Source organism: Dermacentor variabilis, chromosome 7 (genome assembly GCF_050947875.1).
Source record: "Dermacentor variabilis isolate Ectoservices chromosome 7, ASM5094787v1, whole genome shotgun sequence".
Taxonomy (NCBI): Eukaryota; Metazoa; Arthropoda; class Arachnida; order Ixodida; family Ixodidae; genus Dermacentor; species Dermacentor variabilis.
The window spans coordinates 154,026,440-154,046,106 of NC_134574.1; the positions used below are offsets into that span (position 1 = coordinate 154,026,440).

The window sequence follows — 19,667 nt, forward strand, 5'->3', positions numbered from 1 at the left end:
TCTTAGTGCTTCGCACACCATAACAACTCCTGCTAAACGAAATTTTATCAAAATTTCATTCTGTTTCCTTGAACAACAAAATCTTGCTTAGAAGTAAATGTGAGAAACGCTGAGCTAGTTCTAATTCCACAGCTTTTTATGTCAAAAAGCTTGATGTAGTAAAGGACATAATTGGAAAAAAGAATGTCAAAGAAAAAAAAAACCATGGCCCTGACAGTTGTATCTCAGGCCAGTGTGGCGGCAGTGGCGGCACTACTGTGCCAAGGAATTGTGTCCCATGAGTGGAAGTAGAAATAAAGCAGAGTTGATTTTGTCCTGACAAAAGGGGTACACATTCTCTCAGCCATGTCCCTACACCACCAAGAATGGCCTCCTAGGAAATGACCACTGGACTGATATCCAAGCTCTTCAGGTAAGGTGAAAACATGCCACAACGAGTGGCTGTGCTACTTTGGAGAATTAGATTAAACTACAATAGACAGCTAAAATTGGTTGTTCTTGCACCTCTCTGACCCCTGAATGCTGTGGTATAAATTAAGCTAATAGTTAGTTGCCAAAATGGCTGGTAGACAGGCTGGACTTGCACGCTATCTTAGAGCACTCACTTGTACTACACACCCACTCTTACAGCGTAAAAGAGTGGCTGGTCAAGCCAAATCTAATCACGATGGAGCCTGCAGCTAACATGGTGATAATGCTTTGACTGGCTAACTTGTCCACACCTATAAAGCTGCTTATGAGGCACAGTTATGAATATGGGTGAGGAGTTCCCCCATCAAGTGATGTTTATTTCAACTTCTTTTTGGCTTAAGTAAGGTTTGTTAGCAAAATGCAATTGCACTAAAGGTGCCGATGTGTAGAAAATATTTAGCTATGTCCATACTGACTTACAAGGGTCCACAGTATACTTAAGTTTACATTTCAGTGGAGTGGAGGAGCAAAGACAAAACACAACCACTTTGTTGTCCTTCCATAATCCAGTGTCTTCTGGCACCATATAGTTTTGTTCAAAATTGAATCATAAGCATGTCCAAACTGTGCTTTTGCCACAGTTTCTACTTTTCATGATACATTTACAAAGCTGCATACATACAAAGCTGCAACTAAGATATCACATGAATGTGAAGGTCATACGCGATAAAGAGCAACACTAGTCCTTTCAAAACATTATAACTCAGACCCCCTGAACATTCTTCTGATTTATTAAGATTAGTTGTAACTAAGATGAAAGATATCTCCCATTTACAGTCATGTCAGTCTATACAAAACCTAGGTAGGGATAACATTAATCAAACTTCATTCTCCCACCAATGGCACTAATATTGCCTGGATAGGCCACATGACACAGTAGATAACTAGGAATGATTAGAAGATAAAAAACTGCTGCATTGCAAAACCCTTAGACAGATTCCTTTTTTTTTTTTTCATTTCCTCAACAAGGACTCCACACAATCAGCACTTGACAGAGACATACCCTTGCTGCAGTGAAGAGGGTGGATGGTACAGCCATGGCAGGTACTTCCCAATCGCACGATTATCCCTACCATTTCCCCGTGTGATCTCCAAGGCCAGGTATTGGGCCATGCCCGCTTTCACTTGTCCTCCCAAGGTCTCTTCATTAAGACGACTCGCTGTGCCATGGAAGTTGCTCTGCGTCGAAGCGAACCACAGAAGTTCCATCATAGCCACGTCCTGGCTTTGGCTAAAAGCTACTAGACTGCTCCGAGGCTACAGCAGTCTGAGCAGTTTGGAGGACTAAAAGAATCTGAAACAAAATTTTTCTTCCTCTCTTCTCCTTAGTTAGATAGGTGTGATCAGCTAATTATGGCACAATGTCATACATCTTCCTGTGCATACAAAATTTGATTGATTGATTGATTGATTCTCAAAGTGACAGTGCAGAACCCCTTAATCCAGGTTTATCCTGTGAGGAACACACAGAAACGTAAAGAAGCGCAGTGAGAAGGACTGACTTAGCGAAACAAGGTGCTTGCTTGATGCCCATTTGAAGTCACTCTCAGTGAACCCAGCTTTTGGCAGCACACTGTAGCCTGCAACTGCTGGGCTGACTGGTGAATGCATTGGTGGTTTCTGATACCACATGAAAACACCCCATCTCCACGATGTCAGCTTTGTTAGAAAGCCATGCTACACTTGGCACGCATTCTGAATTGGGTGCAGAAAAGAATGATATTGTTCATTGCTTGCTGAATAAATTGGGGCTTCACTGAGCCAACAGATGTATAATAATTAAAAAGGAAACACGAGAAGAAAAAAATTTGGTGTTAGTGCTCATTAATGTGAAACTTTGACCCGCCGTGGTGGTGTAGTGGTGGCCGTGTAGTGTAGTGTAGTGGCCTCGTGCTGCTAAACCCGAGGGCGCAGGATCGAATCCTGGTTGCGGTTGGTTCATTTTCATTGGGGGAAAATGCATAAATGCCCATGTACCATACATTGGAAGCATGTTAAAGAACCCCTGGTGGTCAAAATTAATCCAGAATCTTCCACTATGTCATGCCTCAAAATAATATTGTAGTTTTGGCACGTAATATCTCAGAATTCAATTTTTAACGTAAAACTTTATTTGGCACCAATATCTGAAAATAATTTCTCTCTGAAAACAATGTAGCCTAGAAATTCTTAGGAATGCTTGACAACTGCTTAATGACGTCTAAAAGAGAACTAGCGAAGATTCAGAGCAAGAGGGTTAGGCAAAAAAGGGGCCTACATGCACAATCAGCCTGCTCTTCTAAGAAGCATTTTGACTGGGCTGACTTTTGCCTTTGTTTGTAATTTTGATCACTTAGCTTTCATCAGGCTTAGCGTTAGAGGGACCCGGAAACAATTTGGACTATCTTGTACAAGTTTACTGAGTCGTTAGGGAAGGTCCTTCTGATTGTTAAGTGACATATTTAGGCGCTCCACGTAAAACGTGTAATTTATTATAAGGTTTTAAAAATGCACATCACTACCGATTGCAGCGGCACTGCTCCCCTGAGTTTTCAGCCGCATCTTTGCAATCTACATAGCTGGGACGCGTGACGCGAGTTGGACAAGCTATCCAATTTGGCTACTCAGGTTGCATCATTGATATTTTTCCAACTTTATGGTGAACAATGTTGTTCCTAATAGTTGGAATGTTGGTTAATTTATTTCTGTAAAAGAAATGTAACAGAAAGAGAATACACAATGACAATTTTCACTACACTCAAGCACTTCTGGCCCACAGCAACTGTCTGCTTGTGTTACGATGTGCTCCATGTTGTTGCGAGCTGCATGGTCATTGTTAGTCTCGAGTTTTATTTTCACGAGCACCATGGATCACCTTCATTATGTTGTGGGCTACAAATCTAGCAACAGATGACATGTTAAGCTGTGACATCGTGTCCTTCTGCAAGGCAAGAGGCGAGCGCAGTGAATGTAGTGTATTGTGCTGTTGGTATCTGATTGGTGCCAGGATCTATGTGTTTGGGAATGTCCCTTCGCGCCAGAGGATTACTACCACAAAAGTGAGTTTTAGCATGTCCAATATTCTGGTGAATGCAGGTGGACTGGACATTTTCCCAGGTGGGCGGAGGCACAAACATGAGTGGCCTGCAGGGTGCAGCCATATGGTGGCACAGAGCTCAACCAGACAAATAAAGAGCTGACATAGCACTAACCAAGAGTCTTCTATTATGGTGCTAATGTAAAATTTTTGGCAAGAACATAATCATGAAGATGTTGTCGTTTCATATGTTTGAGATGTTTTACACTTGGTTACAGCAATATTAGCTCTGTGTTTGGCTGGTTGAGTTCTGCGCCACCAGGTGGCTGCACCGTGCAGGACGCTCACGTTTATGCTGCCGCCCATCCGTTGAAACGTCCAGCTCGTCTGCATTTACCGGAATACTTATACTCGGCACGACGACAGAACGCTCGATGCACACTGCTCGGATAGCTCTCACTGGAGATCAGCGGCCAGGTGGCTAGTGGAGATTTGGAGAGTCTTCGTGCACCTCCCCCAAAACACTGGAAGTAGATGTCACAATGTCACATCATGGCGCAGAGCCAATGAAGCCGGAGCTTAGCCCCAATCGCTCGGCGAACGAGTTGCGGAGGAAAAGCATGGCTAGGGAAAGAAGGGTAACCTTGTGATCGTCCGTAGCTCTCTATGAGACGCTTCACTTAAACTACGGTGTGATGTCACAACGTCACAATGTCACTTAAATTGTGGTGTGAACATTTTACTGTAGCTGTACCCTACGTGTCTACAAAATTTGTCCAAGCCATTTTAGGGACCTTTTAAAAATGGCACTACAGTCAAATCTCGTTACTGTTACGAATCTCTCAAATTTATGAATATATTAAAACTCCCTGCCAGATTGCCTATAGTTTCAATGTAAAAATATTTCAGAACTACGAATTTCAATACAGTGCATATTTCAGAATAACGCAAGTAATTTATTTTCTCTTTTATAACCAAGGAACATCAGTATTACGAATTCGGGTAAAAGTAACAGTGCCGCAACTCCCGCGTGAAACAGAAACCGCGAGTGCAGTAGCTACCATCATCACCATGTCGAGTGCCAAATGCTTCACCACCAACTTCACCACAAAGCTGTGGCGAAGTTCGCGCGAGATCCAATGATCAATGCAGCTAGCAACGGCATCAAGAAGAAGTGAAAGCAGTTTTCGCTGCAGAACAGATTGGACATATTGCAGGAAATCAACGCAGGGAAAAAGCAAATCGACGTGTGCAGACAGCGTGGCATTGCCCCATCGACCGTCACAACCATTTTGAAAGACCGAGATAAGATTGTCAAGCTTCACCGGGAGTCGCAACTCACTTCTACGTGCTCCTACATTAGTGCTACACAATTGCTCTCCTCGTGGAGAGTGACAGCGCAGCACTAACGGCAGTGGACCTGACAACTAAGGAGATTGTTAACTGCATTCGCAACATCTGCATTAACGATGACGACCTGAAGGAAGATGAATATGGGTCACTGAAAACAGAACATGAGATCGTGTCGAACATGCATGTTTTAGTGCACCTGAACAAGAACATCATTCGGTGCAATGACGTACCAGATGAGGTATTGTGCAAAGTAGAAGATGTAGGCACATTCCTAATCGGTCATGCATGCTGCATGCGCCAGAAGAAAATAGCTGATTTCATCAAATAAAGCAGCTTTGAAGTGAGTAAAACAATTTTATCTGAGAGTATGCTTGTCTGCACATGTGTTTACTGCCAAAGTTTTCATTCTTAGGTTTGACCACTGGCTTATAACCGCAAGTTTTTCATTACAATGATATTTCAAAATAACGGACAATTTTCGGGGGTCCCGCATGATTCGTTATATCGAGATTTGGCTGTACAACAAATCCACAGTTAGTGTTTCTTTACTTGTGTAGCACATGTGTGCAAACGTGTGCTAAGATTAAGAAAGAGGTAAGAACAAGGCTCATAATTAAACCAGATTTTCACAGCAATTCCTTACCTTGATACGTATAAGAGCATGGACATCGGCCACAAATTCCAGCACTTCATTGAGATTTTGGCGCATGCACTCACTCGCTCCTGTGTTGTACTGCAAAAGCAATGTAAAAAAAATACAAGGTTTCTGTAAATCGTCTGCTACCAGAAGGCTTTAAAATCGGTACTCACAGTGTTCTGGAGGTCTTGGGGAAGTAAAAGGTCTTCAACAATCACATTTGGACTTAGGACGCCACCAGTATCCTGAAGCACAAACTGTGAAAGAAAACGTACGCCCATGCATATTACCGAAGAGATATCAAACTGAAGAAGGGTAGAAATGCAAAGATTGCAAATGGTTTACCTGTACAAGAACAAGCAAGTTTTCATCAGGAATGGCAGACTTGAATTTGAGTGCCTGTACAAGCTCGAAAACTACTGTTCGGGTGAAGACAAGCTTATCTCTCTCCTGGAGATGAAAAAGAGGAAGAAGGTAAGGCAGCACTTCATCAGCAGTGTCAAGGCAGCAATCACACACTCGAGTCAGTCGATAAAAAGTTAATATGCTTTTTTTTAATCAGTTTTTAAATTTGCCCAGCAGCTGTAAAAGTGCCTATACAAGTCAAGCTCACCCTCGACATGTTGCGGTTACACAAGTGGCACAATTCCAGGAGTTGCTGGTATTGGATGAGAGAGTGCTGGATGGCGTAGCTAAGTATCTTTGAGAATGGGTCCAGGATAGACTGGAACAGAGAACAGACAGACCGTGTTGCAGCAATCCCCGACTCAGTATACCACAAAACGTCGGAAACACACACGCACGCACGCGCACACACAAACCTTGCAGGTGTTGACAGTGGGAACGCGCATCACGCAGAGAAGCAGCCTGAGCAGGGGCTCCAGCGGGGTGCCTAGGGGAGCCGCGCCGGAGGGAGCACTGCCACCCCCACTGCCCCCAGAGGAAGAGGGGGGTGCAGCCGGTGGCAGGGACAGCAGCAGCTTTCTAAGCAGAGCGTCCAGCTGTGGCAAGAAAGCGGTCCACAGGAGCGCATTCCCCTCGGGAGCCAGGCACTCCAGGTAGGTGGCCACATTGCCCAGCACCTGCATGGTCGTGGGCAGCTTCATGTTGCACCCTCCTAGTTATGATGACAACGTTGGAACAGGCAGTTTTAGCCTGACAGTCTAGGCAGGCAATTGCTCCACCTGTTGCACCTCTTTCAGGGTACATCGTAGTTGATCACCACACCCTCACGGAAACCCCAGCATAAAGCACAATTTTTCTCTTAGAACAATCTGGTGGCCTTCTGGAAGCACTAAATGTTGCACACAAATGAGTGGAAATTCTCTTATCTGCAGGGCATCAAGCAATACTTTTCACTCTGCAGTAGTATAGTGCTGGCAGTTCCTGTTGGAACACAGTAGGTTCGTGCTGCTTAATATAAAATGTATAAATTATGGGGTTTCATGTGCCAAAACCATGATCTGATTATGACGCACGCCCTAGTGGGAGATTCCAGAATTATTTGAACCACCTGGGATTCCTTAACATGCACCTGAATCTAAGTACATTGGTGTTTTCCCATTTTGCTCCTATCAAAATGCCGCCACTGTGGTCGGGATTGGATCCCACAAATTTGTGCCTAGCAGCACAACACCATAGCTACTAAGCAACCACGGCGGGTCTGCTCAACATAATAGGCACCACACGCCACATGCAGAGGAGAACAAGATGGTGCGACACTCAGTGCTGAGCGGAAGATACAACCACTTGTGTTTAGACCAAGTACCAAAACACACAAAATTCTATGAAACAACATGTATTTTCTCCTATAGCTTTCCTCCTTACCTGTACTTTCTTCTACGCAAATATAGCAAATATAAGTGGAGTTATTTGTGCCTCCAGCCTGCCTACCTTATTTTAAGTGTTAGTTGAACTTATCAAGTAGATGACAGCTGCAGGCAATGTTTTTACATACTTGTTCCTGTGTTCGATATATCTTAGCTTGTCTTAAGATTTCCCGTACAACATTCAATTTGTCAGAACATAATCACCAGACACAATATTGAAAAAAAAATTTAAACATTTAAAACAATATAATCACCAGCATTACCATATAAGAAACACAGTCACAGTTTACCTATCAGTTGAGCTCACAGATAAATTTCAAAACTGATTCGCATGTCATGAACTCTTTTTTTTTTAGTTTAGAGATATCCAGCTCACCTAAAGGTTGCTCTATGATAGTTACATATAGTGTTGCATATAATTGCCTGTATGTAAAATTGTAGTACCGCAGCTTAAACACGAACTTCGCAAACTCCACAAGAATCTATTGCAAGGCATCACACTGGCTAGGGTATTGGTAATGTTTGAATGAGCAAAGAGGAACTGTAGACCTCTCTTTATTTTTCATTTTACAATAAATGATGCTTCAGAAACCATGCTAGCGGACATGCACACCACATGAATATGGCACCAAAGAGGCTCAAAGTGAAGATTTGTCCAATACATTCCACGGGCACACAGGCACAGATGACAATCTGAATCGCATCCAAATCATTTGGCCTTAAGCTGATATAGCACATTCAGTGTGTTGTGGGTCACCAGCCTCACCAGGCGATTATGTCGCATATTGGCACTATGTGTCAGCTAATATACAGGCCTCTTCTATAGCGCACAAGTGATATCGTTCGAGAAAGCTTTGTCGCACCCATGTGCAGTTGACATGAATAAGTTCTAAATGAACAGAAACATAGTGGCTATAGGCTCACACACAATGCAACATGAGAAAACATGACACATTCAGTCACTGCTAGCCAAATCTTACCGACCTATAAGAAAATTAACATAGTGAAACCCTGCTGTTTGGAAACCACAACTATAATATCCTTACATAAGAAGTGAAAGCTGGGATAGCTGGTGCTGATTCCTTATTTCGTCCTTTGTCTTCCTGTTGTACTGCAGTTAATAATGTATCATATCCTTGCTTACGTGGGTGAAATAAACGCTTAGGACGTTCAAGGAAAGTGATGAAACACCTTGGCTATAAGTGTCAAAGACAATTAAGAATAGTGGCAACACCTCTTGGGACCAAAGAACAGAAAAAGTGTGTGGGACTCGCTTACATACCTGCAGCAACTGCTCTCCAGCCACATGCTTGCGTTCAGTGAGCTCCTAAAACAGAAAAAAAAGGAAAGAATTGTCTATTATAGTACTGCACATTTTCTATCCACGATTACACACTATCTTGGAATAATATCTCATTCGGGGAATTAAAGGGGCCCTGAACAACTTTTTATGGAAGTCAAGAAACGTATTTAAAGTTCAATGAGACTATTTCAGGGATACCTCGCCGTAAAAAAGTTCTTCAATGCGTTCAACAGAAGTAGAGTTATTGGTGATCAAACATACCGTTCGCGGCGCTTCCGCTCCTTCTTTAATGATTTGCACTGCGAAGGCTACGGCGGAGCAGGGTGTGCTCACAACACTCCACCTACTGAACATCACCGTGGTGCACATTCCAAATTTGATTTTGGATGTTCACGTAGATACCGCTATTTCCGATTTTGGCCCCTATGACACACCAAACGGGGTTGTCCTCGGTGAGCCGCAGTGTGCTCAGCCAGTGGACTTGTCGCACCACCCTGTGGCAGCCGCAGTATTTATGCTACATAGAAGACCGTAGCTACATGCAACTGCGGTGTTTGCTTTGTGTGCGACAGGGCTAGAGTGCATGCTCGCACTCATATGCTCCTATTTGGCCGTGCTACGTGATGCGGAACGGCTTTGTCCTGAACATGCTTTGCCGACGGATAGCAACCACATACAACTTGTGCACTTTGAAGCGCTATCAGTAGCTCAATACAAAGCAAAGTCTGCCAAGGCATCTAACCAGAAGTGCCCAGGAGTGAGTGCATGCAGTCAGGCATGCGTGTGGTCTGTCCTTGACTTTTGCATGGTTCGAGGATAGTCAAGGGGTTCAAAACTGGTCGACATTAGTGAAAGCCGATGGCTATGACATCTATAAGTACGGTGGTCAAAGTTTTAATTCCTACACAGGCTACCACGGCCAAGCGTGAGCAGACGATAGTCGCCTTCTTCTGGAAGTATACAATTATTAGCGAAATTCAAAATAATATTTTCGCTTACTTCAGTGTACTTATTAAACGTCATCAATAAATATACACAGCCACAGTAGGAAGAAGCCCGCTGATCCAAACACCTTTCTTAATTCACTTCTGCTATTGACCAATGGCAGCCGCGTATGGAAATCTGCTATATTATGAAATAAAGCATCCAGAAAAGAGTGAGGAGCAAGCTTCTGTTGCAAAGAGAGTGTTTGAGAGAAAAGTGACTTCGCACTCCGCTTGCGAGATCCATGCACCGCGTATGACTGCAAAATTCAGACGAGATTTTCACAGCACCATATGCTATCTGCAGACGGTGTTCTTTCACTAAGCCTGAGGGGTGGTTCAGGGCCCCTTTAAGGCATCAAAATATCTCCATAACTGGGCACAAATCCTGCTCATACAACACTGCTTTAGGATTACTGGCGAGTTCATCATTCACAATGTCACAGTGAATTCCTTGGTCTGTCGCCAATAGAAGGGACAAGATTAGTGAGGAAAATATATAAACACTGAGCTGGTTACAAGGTGTCACTTAGTGAAGGGGCAAAGTGGAGCAGACACATAAAGAAACGCTGACCTTGTGGAGAAGCGAGGCACAGCTAAAAGTAGAGAATGCAGTGGGGAAGACAGTCGGACACTGCACAAGTGCTGAGTAGGTTATGGATCACCAGAAGAATGTTTTATGGGTTACGTCATTCACCTGAATTCTGTTCATCTAAACTTTCAATCAGCTATGAGACCTTTAACACTTGAGATTACAAATAAAAATCGAATAGTTTTATTGCTATTTCATTCACATTCTATTAGATAACTTGACATTATACATTTCTCAGTATACTTTTTGGATTGACTATTAGAGTTAAACATAGAGAAAAATTATAGCTGCATCGCATGTTGAAGTGCCCACCATTGACTTTTACTCAGCGAGAAACACTTAGTAATTTCTGCAAATTCTGTTTTAACTGGTAGTGCATTTGCAACTACACGAGGCACTGTTGCCGCATAGATGGAGTGCTTTCTGAGTGAGCATCTACAACTTGCGCTAGTTCAGCAACACCACCAACAAAAATAAGCCTATATTTGAAGTTACCTGGCAGATTTTTTTAACTTAGAATAAAGTAAAGGTCACCTGGCAGGGCAAACTTGTCATATTTGCATCACTGAAATGACGCATGGTGTTGTGTAGTTAATTCAGAAAAGAAATTAAATTTACAATCGCAGATTATTATATAGTATAGGAACTTTATGACTACATATGCATGTGAAGTTGTGTAAATGAGCATGTTTCATTGTTTTCATTTTACTTGTTACCGGAACAGCAGTAATTTTTCAACTGTCTCCCATTTGTGAGCTATGCAATCGGGCTTGTGTTAATTCCTCGCCGCATGAAGGGCAAGTGATCTTACAGGGTAGTTTTTTTCTTTCTTTAATCCATCCTGTCCTTACTCCCCCACACAAAACTCATTCACTATTCGATTAACTTTGAAAACTTAAATATTAAAACACTCTTAGTTAAATAGAAATTTGAAACACAGTTCAAAAAAATTGACACAAAAAAAAATAAGAATCCTAATGACAAAACACCATGTGAGTGTGGTCTTTTCTTCTTTGTGTCAAGGCAGTTCAAGATGCAAAACAAACAAATCATTACGGTTGAAGATGGTCATACTTAAGGGGAAAGGCTAATAAAAGAAGGACTGCTAGTATCACATTTGTTGCATAACAACAGCTCACCTCAAATAGTATCATCAGAGGCTGCATTTGGTTGAGTTCGTTGAAGTCTGCGAGGGCAGCAGCCATTACCTTAAAGAAATCTGCATCTGTGAAGCATAGTGAGAGATCAAGGTGGTGTCAGCATTCAGAAAATAAAATGAGGTATGCCAAGCAAGAGGGTACAAATCTAACAGCCAACAGTACAATACTTAAACTACAAAGAGCAAGAAATGAGAGGAAAAATGAAAGATAAGGGCAGCACACAATATTCAGCCACGCAATTGCTAATAGCACAGAAAATCTTGATGACAAATGCTCCTTTTGAAAATTTGAGGCTGCTCTAAGAATGTATGCATTGGATGTACGTGGTGGGCTAAGTCCCATGCGACGGAGAGGACACCAGATATGAAAGTATATTCAGCAGCAAAGAACGAAATCGGAAAGCAGAAGTTTAATGATAATTCAGAGGACTGTGTCTTACTGTTTGAAGCTACATCAAAGTGACTGAGAACATAGTGCTATAAGAGAAAATTTGCCATAGGTGACTATTCATGTGTAGCTATAGTGGAAATAGCACAGAAACCATTAGGTATACTTTGTAAGCCTACCGCAGTATCCATCCAGAAATAGATAAGTAAATAGCTACTCTTCTCAAAGCACCGCATTTTAAGGACAGTAGGGAAAAGGTGAATGAATCTGAGGGTGGAGAGTAGTGATTGTTGGCTGAGTGGTTGGAGGTGGAAAAGGTATTGAAAACACACAAAAAGAACATTAAATTTTCTGCAATATTGCGCTTCAGATTCTATGGTCTGCTCGAATGGACCATGCCAGTGCTAATGCAAAGCCTCAAAATAATATAGCATGTTCCATAAATGAGCAAAAAGAAGAACAATAGATTGAAACAAGAGTACACTTACCGAAATTACCAGTGAAAATCTGCTGAAAGATTCCATTGGTGGAGAGCTGGTGCAAGGTGCACCTAATGAACTGGCGTGCGACGCTCTTGCAACCGCCCGGCAGGTGAACATTGCTGTGTGGTAGGCAGTGACAGAGGTGCTGACTCATCGCGCATGCACATGATCGCAGAGATGCAAAATCTAGCTGAAGGCATGCATGACATATGCCTCTTGTAGGCAAATGTCAATTAAAAAGAAAAAAGAAAGGGAAAAGCCTCGGGAAATTCAGAAAATGTTGACATCAAGACAAAAACGTAGCTTTGCGTCTTGTGTGACCGAAAAAAATAAAACCGTGGCCAAGTGCCAGGGACACAAGCTGAAGCCAGTACAAAATGAAACGCCATGAATCTGTCACTTTATATGGCTTTCTTAAAAATGCAAAATTATCGTAAAATCAGACAAGAAATAAGCCTCCTTGGGTTCTGTACAGCAATATGCTTCAACAGAATCAGCCAATTCTGGAGCTTTCTCTGTAGAAAATCGCTGATCACAGTGTCACATAAAATGCACAAAACATGCAGGAAAGGTCCGTGCGTGTGCTGTTCTGGTAAGGGCAGAAATTTTTCACTGCATGCTACTCGAATAAAAAAAGAAACTGACCACTACAGTTGAGCAAGTTAAGAAAAAGATGCCAAGGGGTTGCCCAAGCAGCCAATCAACTGTATTGAGAGCGCAAACTACTGAGACACAGGCTAAGAAGGCCCAAGAAAAGACAGAACACGGCGCTACCTGCAACTTGCAAGTAGGGCCATGTCCTGTCTTTTCTTGTGCATTAGCTTGTGTCCCAGTAGTTCATGCTCTGAATTTAGCCATGGTTCCACACCAATTTGCCCATATTTCCCTTTTGATCAATCAGTTATGTGCCCATGAAAGCAAAATTGGCACGCTGCTCTTTAAGCAAAATCTTTTTGATGCGACAAAATTGTTCAAATACAAGCATAATCCCACATCTAAAAAAAGAAATAAAGAAGAAGAAAAAACATGCCTACATGTTTTCTACAAGCATGTAACAAAAGCAAGGTTGTTCTGCTTTCATAATTCCAATAAATGAAAGACTGGGACACTGCTGCCAGTCTGATCAAGGAACCACTAAAATTTTGCGTAAGAATTTGTTTGAAAAAGGAGGCCACTGTTAGTACAAGAAAAAAATTTAACTATAATGCGAAACATTTTCTGAACATCAATTTTTATCCTGTTCTCATGTGAACATGGTGGCAGAAATATTTGCATGCACAATACGTGTACAAGAAATGATGAGTCAAAGAAGAAGCAGTATGAAAGTTATAGGCAAGGCAGTTATCAAGAAGTTGCATAACTGTGTTGCGTCAAATGTATACAGGACAAAAAGCTCATGCAAATGTATGCCTTTCAACAATTCTTACCTTTCATGCTGCCATGGGTAGTATACTTGTGAAGCAACCCTAAAAAAGAATGAATACACACATGCACTCTAATAAACTGACACTAGACAAGATTAGATAGTGCTAGTTAGGGCATGTCTACTGTAGCTGTACTTCTACTTGATTCACAGACACCGTTAGCTCAAGTTATGCTGGTTTATTTAAGGTCAGAGCCTAGTCCAAACAAATCAACAATGGTTAAGCAGATAAAGAGTTCTACTGGCTTAAAGGGGTACTGACATAATATTTTTCTCTTTACCTACACTTTGCTAAACAGCTTCTGAATCTGTAAGAATAGTACGAGACCTCAATTTCTTCAATGTGCAGCAAAATCGTATACAATCATTTAACGCGATGAATTCAAAGCATATGCCAAAGCAGCACAGTTGTAGGCTTATTAAGCATGGCTCTTCCACACATCATAAAATTCGGGGGTGGTGGTCACATGATATCAATGCTTTATGATATCAAGATAGTGCAGCGGTCACACCCACACACTGGTTATTTTCCTAAAAGCTTTAGACAGTAAGGTAACAGGGGATAAAAAGTAAGGAAGACGCTGCATATTCTGAGAGAAGTGACGGCAGACAACTGAACTTGGCCTATGTTGAATGTGAACTGCACAGTGAAAGAAGAAAGAATGGCCAATGCAGCACACCTAGCTTTCCGTGACACAGTCATTGTGCAGACTGCGACCACCGCACCGGGATGACTGATGCAAGCGTCAGTGGTTTGCGATACTGTGTGACCACTACTTCAGATTCTAGTGATGTACTGACAGGCTCTAGTCAACACACGCTGTGCCATGAGGCTGCGCTACTATTGCTGCGTAATTTGAATCGGTCACATAAAAATGAGACAAATTAATAATTTGTTGTGCATCTGAGGAATCCTGGTGCTATACTATCATCACGGAGTTGCCAGCTATCTGACAAAGAAAAAAAATAAGGGGCGATACAATTTTTTCTTTTTTGTACCCATTTAAAATCTCTTATGCTTCCTACCAGTGTGCGTGCTCTGCATACCCTCCTCCAGCTGTCCTGCCTAATTATGTCATGTACCTAACCTTCAAAAATGTTATTGTAAGGAGACAAGGGACAACAGAGAAGCATACAGACAGTGGTGTCCATCTGCACTCCTCTGTGGTCCCTGCGCTTTTTGCATTGAAATTTCAGGGTGAATCAAGGACAACTAACACAGCTTTCAGTTCTTTCAAGTACCCAACCGATATCTGCCTCCCCAAGTACTCATGCTTGTAATGCCTCAACCACCAAGTCCATCTTCTGGAAGCATATGATCACTGATAATTTGATGCGAGTGCAGTTAACGAGTGCTTTTGTTTAGTTGCCATTACTCTCCATGACACCAGAAGGCCCCCGAGTCCTCGAGAGCGAATGACCAATTAAAATGAATATCATCACCACCACCACCACCATCATCATCATCATTCTATATGAAAACACACATGTCCAAAGGACATATAGGGAAATAGGGAAAGAGCATGCTGGTAACTGCCACCACGAGGGGCACAATGCATGCCTGCTCTTTAGGGAAGAGGGGATAGAAAAACAAGTAGAAGGTAGGAAGAAAGGAAGGAAAGAGGAAAGAAAGAACAAGATGACAGGCCTTCAAAGGGCTAAAGTAAAACAATGACAAAGAATAGAGTGCGCCAGCAGGAACTAAAGAAGACATGCAGGAAAAGAAGACAGGTGCTAAGAAAAGGACGTACTTGGCGACCAGTCGCAAAATCTCTGGAAGCAGGGGCGCAGCCAGGGCAGGCTGCCGGTGCACAAATGTGGCCAGCAGCACAATGCAGAGGCCCAGTTCCTCGTCGGTGTAGTGTTCCAGAGCGAGGGCACATTCGGGACAGCGTTCGGGAACAGCCTCCTCAACCGCCGCCCGCCCTCCGCCGCCGCCCCCACTGCTCCCAGGGCGCCGTTTACTCGGGGTTGGGCCACCGCTGCTTGGCTCGGACTTGCGTGCCCGCCTGTGCAAATGCACTCAGATGTGCGACATCTGTGCAGCACTGATTTAGTGACCCAACGTGCGCCACAGTTACAAATGAGTTGGTGGAAGAGAAGAAATAGTTACTTCCATCCTATGGTAATTTAAATGTTACTTTAACGAGCGATAAAACAGAAGGTAGCTATCAGTGCAACTCTTGCCAGCCACTTTGAACATATTGATACGGGGATTACGCGTCTGTCAAGGAAAATCAAGCGTACCGTATGTGTTTATACAATATATACAATGGGATAAAGCAGCCAAGCCAACTGCCAGCTTGCGCAGCGCTTCTTCACCACTTCATCTTTGTGTTCAAGGTACCACTGTCGCATTCATTCGCAAGCACCACGTAATAATATTACGTAATACAATGCAATAAGTTTTGACTGTTCAGGAAACAAAATCATCCTGATAACTAAAAAGTCATCAATGAAACAAGGTTTGTCACTGGTTTGAGCATTAGAGACTCCCAATTCAACTAATCAAACAGGCATTATTGCGCCAGGTTGCAGACACATTTCGAAGAAAAAAAAAAAGACCTGGAGATATTTAAAGACTGTGAAGAGTGCATCAAGGCTTTTCCAAGGACATCGAAAAAGCCTACATGTGACGGCTTTAGCTTCAATAGTTCAAGAAACTTACAGGGGCACTAAGGAGGAAAAATTAAGTAAGTTGAGCTGTATTAGTAAATTACCGTTCTACAGTTAAAAAGAAGCCACTCTTATTATGAGAAGAGGCTTGGTAAGACAGAAAAGACTAAAATATGAAAGGCTGATGGCACCGTCCCCTTCAAGTTTGCCCAAAGTAATACAAGAACAGAGACCATAGCTTCGTAAGAACTCAACACCATCATAAATACGAGGTGAACAGCAACTACCTAAGCACAGTCGCATTCAGTTTGAGCTGTAACACAATGCCTGCATTCGAAAGAGTCCCTACACTGCACAGTGGTGCTGACATACAAAAGTCTGGAGAACTAAACATCCTTCCAATGACAATTAAACTGGTTTACCCAATTTTTCATGTCAGCACTGCCATACAGTCTCGGAACGCCTTCGACCAAGGACACCATGTTGCAGCTCATATTGAACACGGATGTACATGCCAGTCTTTTTTTTTTTTTTTTCTAACAAAAACCAGCAGTAGCTTCGGTACAATCAGTGATCTCGGAACAGAAGCCGAATCTGTGAGAAGATGGAACAAAACAAGTTTTGCTAAACATTTGATACAAGGACAGGGCCAGCTGCCAGAAGTTACCCAGTGCTGTCCTCCCTGTGTGTGGTGCACAAGGAAAGGCTCCCTACCTGGCAGCCCCTCCTCGAGCTTCAAGGGTACGCTGAATCTCGACAGTGCTCAGGCCAGATTTGCGCTGCTTGCGGGGGCGATAGTGAAGCCGTGTGCGGGCTTCGTCACTTGCTCCTGCACCAGTGCAAGGAAAGACAATGTGAAGCGTTTGACGGTGTGCCATTAGTGTTCATGTGCTTGCAGCAACTCTGCTTTCTTCAATGTGCAACTGATTTAGTGTTTTGGATTAAAAAAAGAAAAAGGTGCCCGCGTCAAGTTTATCGGTGACTACATTTTTGCTCTGGAAAGTGCCCATAGGACTTGTTGCTGGACAAGCTGTAGTGCAACAATAAACATGATACATAAAAAAAGAACAGGGCACGAAGTAACGACATTTTTGCGAGTTAGCATCTTGGAGGCACTTTGGAGGTATTACGAAAGGAGGCCCACTTCACATTAATGATGCATCTATTCATCTCTTCAGCGATGAGCTTCATTTGTTTGGCAAGTTGTGCATGCATGTCTGTCAGACTTTGGCTTGTGAATAAAGCAGTTGAAATTAAGCACCTGTCCCATTCTCTTCTTTGTGTGTCATGTGTCATTGTTATGGTAATATGTACCCAAGTGCACATGAGTCCAACGAACATAACATTGAATGTATGCAGCAAAAGAAAAAAAAAATAATCATCACACTGGATTAATTAATTGTCTTATTTTCAGCAATAAGTTCAGTAGTATGCACATAAACCTGGCTGGGTCGGGTAATTGAGGGAGAAAGGCTTTTTTATGTGGCTGGTCATGGCCAAATACTCCTTTCTCGCATGGGTTGCCTCAACATGGAAGGCCACAGCTAGGTGACCTAGTAAAATAGTGCTTGTGCAAACGTGAGAGAGGTGAACTAGGTTAAAAACCCAATGACTGACCTGACCCATAGTGGTCAGCTTCATGCATACGAGACAAATCTCGCATTGAAATTTTCCGCACCGCAATTCCATGCATGCTGATGCAGTGGCAATACTTTCATGCTGTGTGGACAGTGACAGCCTGTTACGGCAGTTCACCTGGCTGTACTGCTTTGACTTCTGCTGACCACTTGTGCCCACAAGCTGTGTGTTACTTTTTCTCTGATATTTTTAACCCTTTTAATGATTACCAAAGCGATAAGGGCGCATGTTATAAGCATGTTAAGCTGATTGCATACGGCAGACATTGTCAGCTCCTGACTGAAGGCTTACCATTAACATTGAAAAGGAAGGTGTACAATCAGTGCATTTTACCAGTGCTGACATATGGGGCAGAGACTTGTAAGATTGACAAAGAAGCTTGAGAACAAGTTAAGGACTGCGCAAAGAGCTATGGAACGAAGATTGCTAGGCATAACATTTAGAGACAGAAAGAGAGCGGTTTGGATCAGAGAGTAAATGGGTATAGATGATATTCTAATTGACATCAAGAGAAAAGAAATGGTGCTGGGCAGGTCATTCAATGCGCCAGTTAGATAACAGTTGGACCATTAGGGTTACAGAATGGGTACCAAGAGAAGGGAAACGCAGTCGAGGATGGCAGAAGACTAGGTGGAGCGATGAAATTAGGAAATTTGCAGGTGCTAGTTGGAATCAGTTGGTGCAGGACAGGGGTAATTGGAGATCGCAGGTAGAATCCTTCATCCTGCAGTGGACATAAATAAAGCTACTGCTGCTGATGCTGCTGATGATGATCATGAAGCTGATTATCATAATTGGTCTATTTGATAGCTGGTTTGCAGCATTTCAAAATGTTTGCTGCAAATCTTGCCCTGCAAGACGAGTGTGCCCACCCAACTTAACATCAACTTTTCGGGGAAAGAGCACAGTATGTCCACTATGCAAGCAAAGACAGCACTAAAGACAGAGAAGACAATGTAGATTTCAGCTCTGTGCCACGATCAGACAGATTTATGGCTTATTCCTTCAAAGTGTCCTAGAATCTAAGGTAACACATCTGCTTAAACCAGATTCCATATTTCCAGCTAGCGATGGCTGTTTGCTAGTCTGACTCCCTGTAAAGCTAACACTATACGAATAATTTTTTACATCGCAACGTCACCACTGCCCTTTAACTATACACTGTGAATGGTTGCAAGATGTGTGCCAACCTTTCTCAGGATGGGGTGCAGCTTCCTCATCGTCCTTGACCTCGAGGCTGTTGGAGCCGTGGGTAAGGAAGGCGGTCTCCACCCTTCCGGCGGCGCTCAGCACCTTGTCCAGGATGACGTCCTTCACAAGCATGTCGATGAGGCCTCCGCTGATCGAGTGCTCCTGAGGACGCACCCGCTCCTTTGAGGCAGCGTCTGCGGCTGCTTCCGTGCCACCTTTGCTGCCTTTGCTGCCCTCTTCTGACGTAGGGGCGGAAGCACCGGCCGTCTGTGCTGGCGGTTGCCGCTGGGGTGAATTCGCGGAGGGGTGGGCTTTCTCAACCACCGGAGAGTCCTTCCGAGTTGTCTGCGGCTGCCAAGGAAAAAAAAAAGGCAGATGAACTATCGTTAATGCAACAGGATCAATGTCAAAAAACAAAACTTGATGTTTCGAGATCTGTACAGATCCCGAAACATCAAGTTCCGTATTCTCACATTGGTCAGTGACCAGTTGTAATAATGGTGCTTTCTTTCTCTTAACCAGATGTTGTTCCGTAAAACTCTTGATTGAATACACCGGTGAATGAGTACAACGAGAAAAACATATT

The 19,667-nt window shown here is 43.0% G+C and overlaps 1 protein-coding gene across 1 annotated transcript in view; it reads right to left on the reverse strand.

Moving 5' to 3' along the window:
* The window catches only part of unc79 (UNC-79 domain-containing protein), a 96,752-nt gene that overhangs the window by 15,473 nt on the left and 61,612 nt on the right, over positions 1-19,667 (reverse strand). The window contains exons 40-52 of the mRNA XM_075699716.1: positions 19,081-19,432; positions 16,967-17,081; positions 15,388-15,645; positions 13,641-13,679; positions 12,220-12,332; positions 11,324-11,409; positions 8,589-8,633; positions 6,299-6,559; positions 6,091-6,201; positions 5,823-5,927; positions 5,651-5,734; positions 5,484-5,573; positions 1,475-1,650 (exon numbers count right to left, since the gene is read on the reverse strand). Coding sequence (XP_075555831.1) covers positions 1,475-1,650; positions 5,484-5,573; positions 5,651-5,734; positions 5,823-5,927; positions 6,091-6,201; positions 6,299-6,559; positions 8,589-8,633; positions 11,324-11,409; positions 12,220-12,332; positions 13,641-13,679; positions 15,388-15,645; positions 16,967-17,081; positions 19,081-19,432 — 1,835 coding nt within the window. The remainder of the gene's footprint in view (positions 1-1,474; positions 1,651-5,483; positions 5,574-5,650; positions 5,735-5,822; positions 5,928-6,090; positions 6,202-6,298; positions 6,560-8,588; positions 8,634-11,323; positions 11,410-12,219; positions 12,333-13,640; positions 13,680-15,387; positions 15,646-16,966; positions 17,082-19,080; positions 19,433-19,667) is intronic.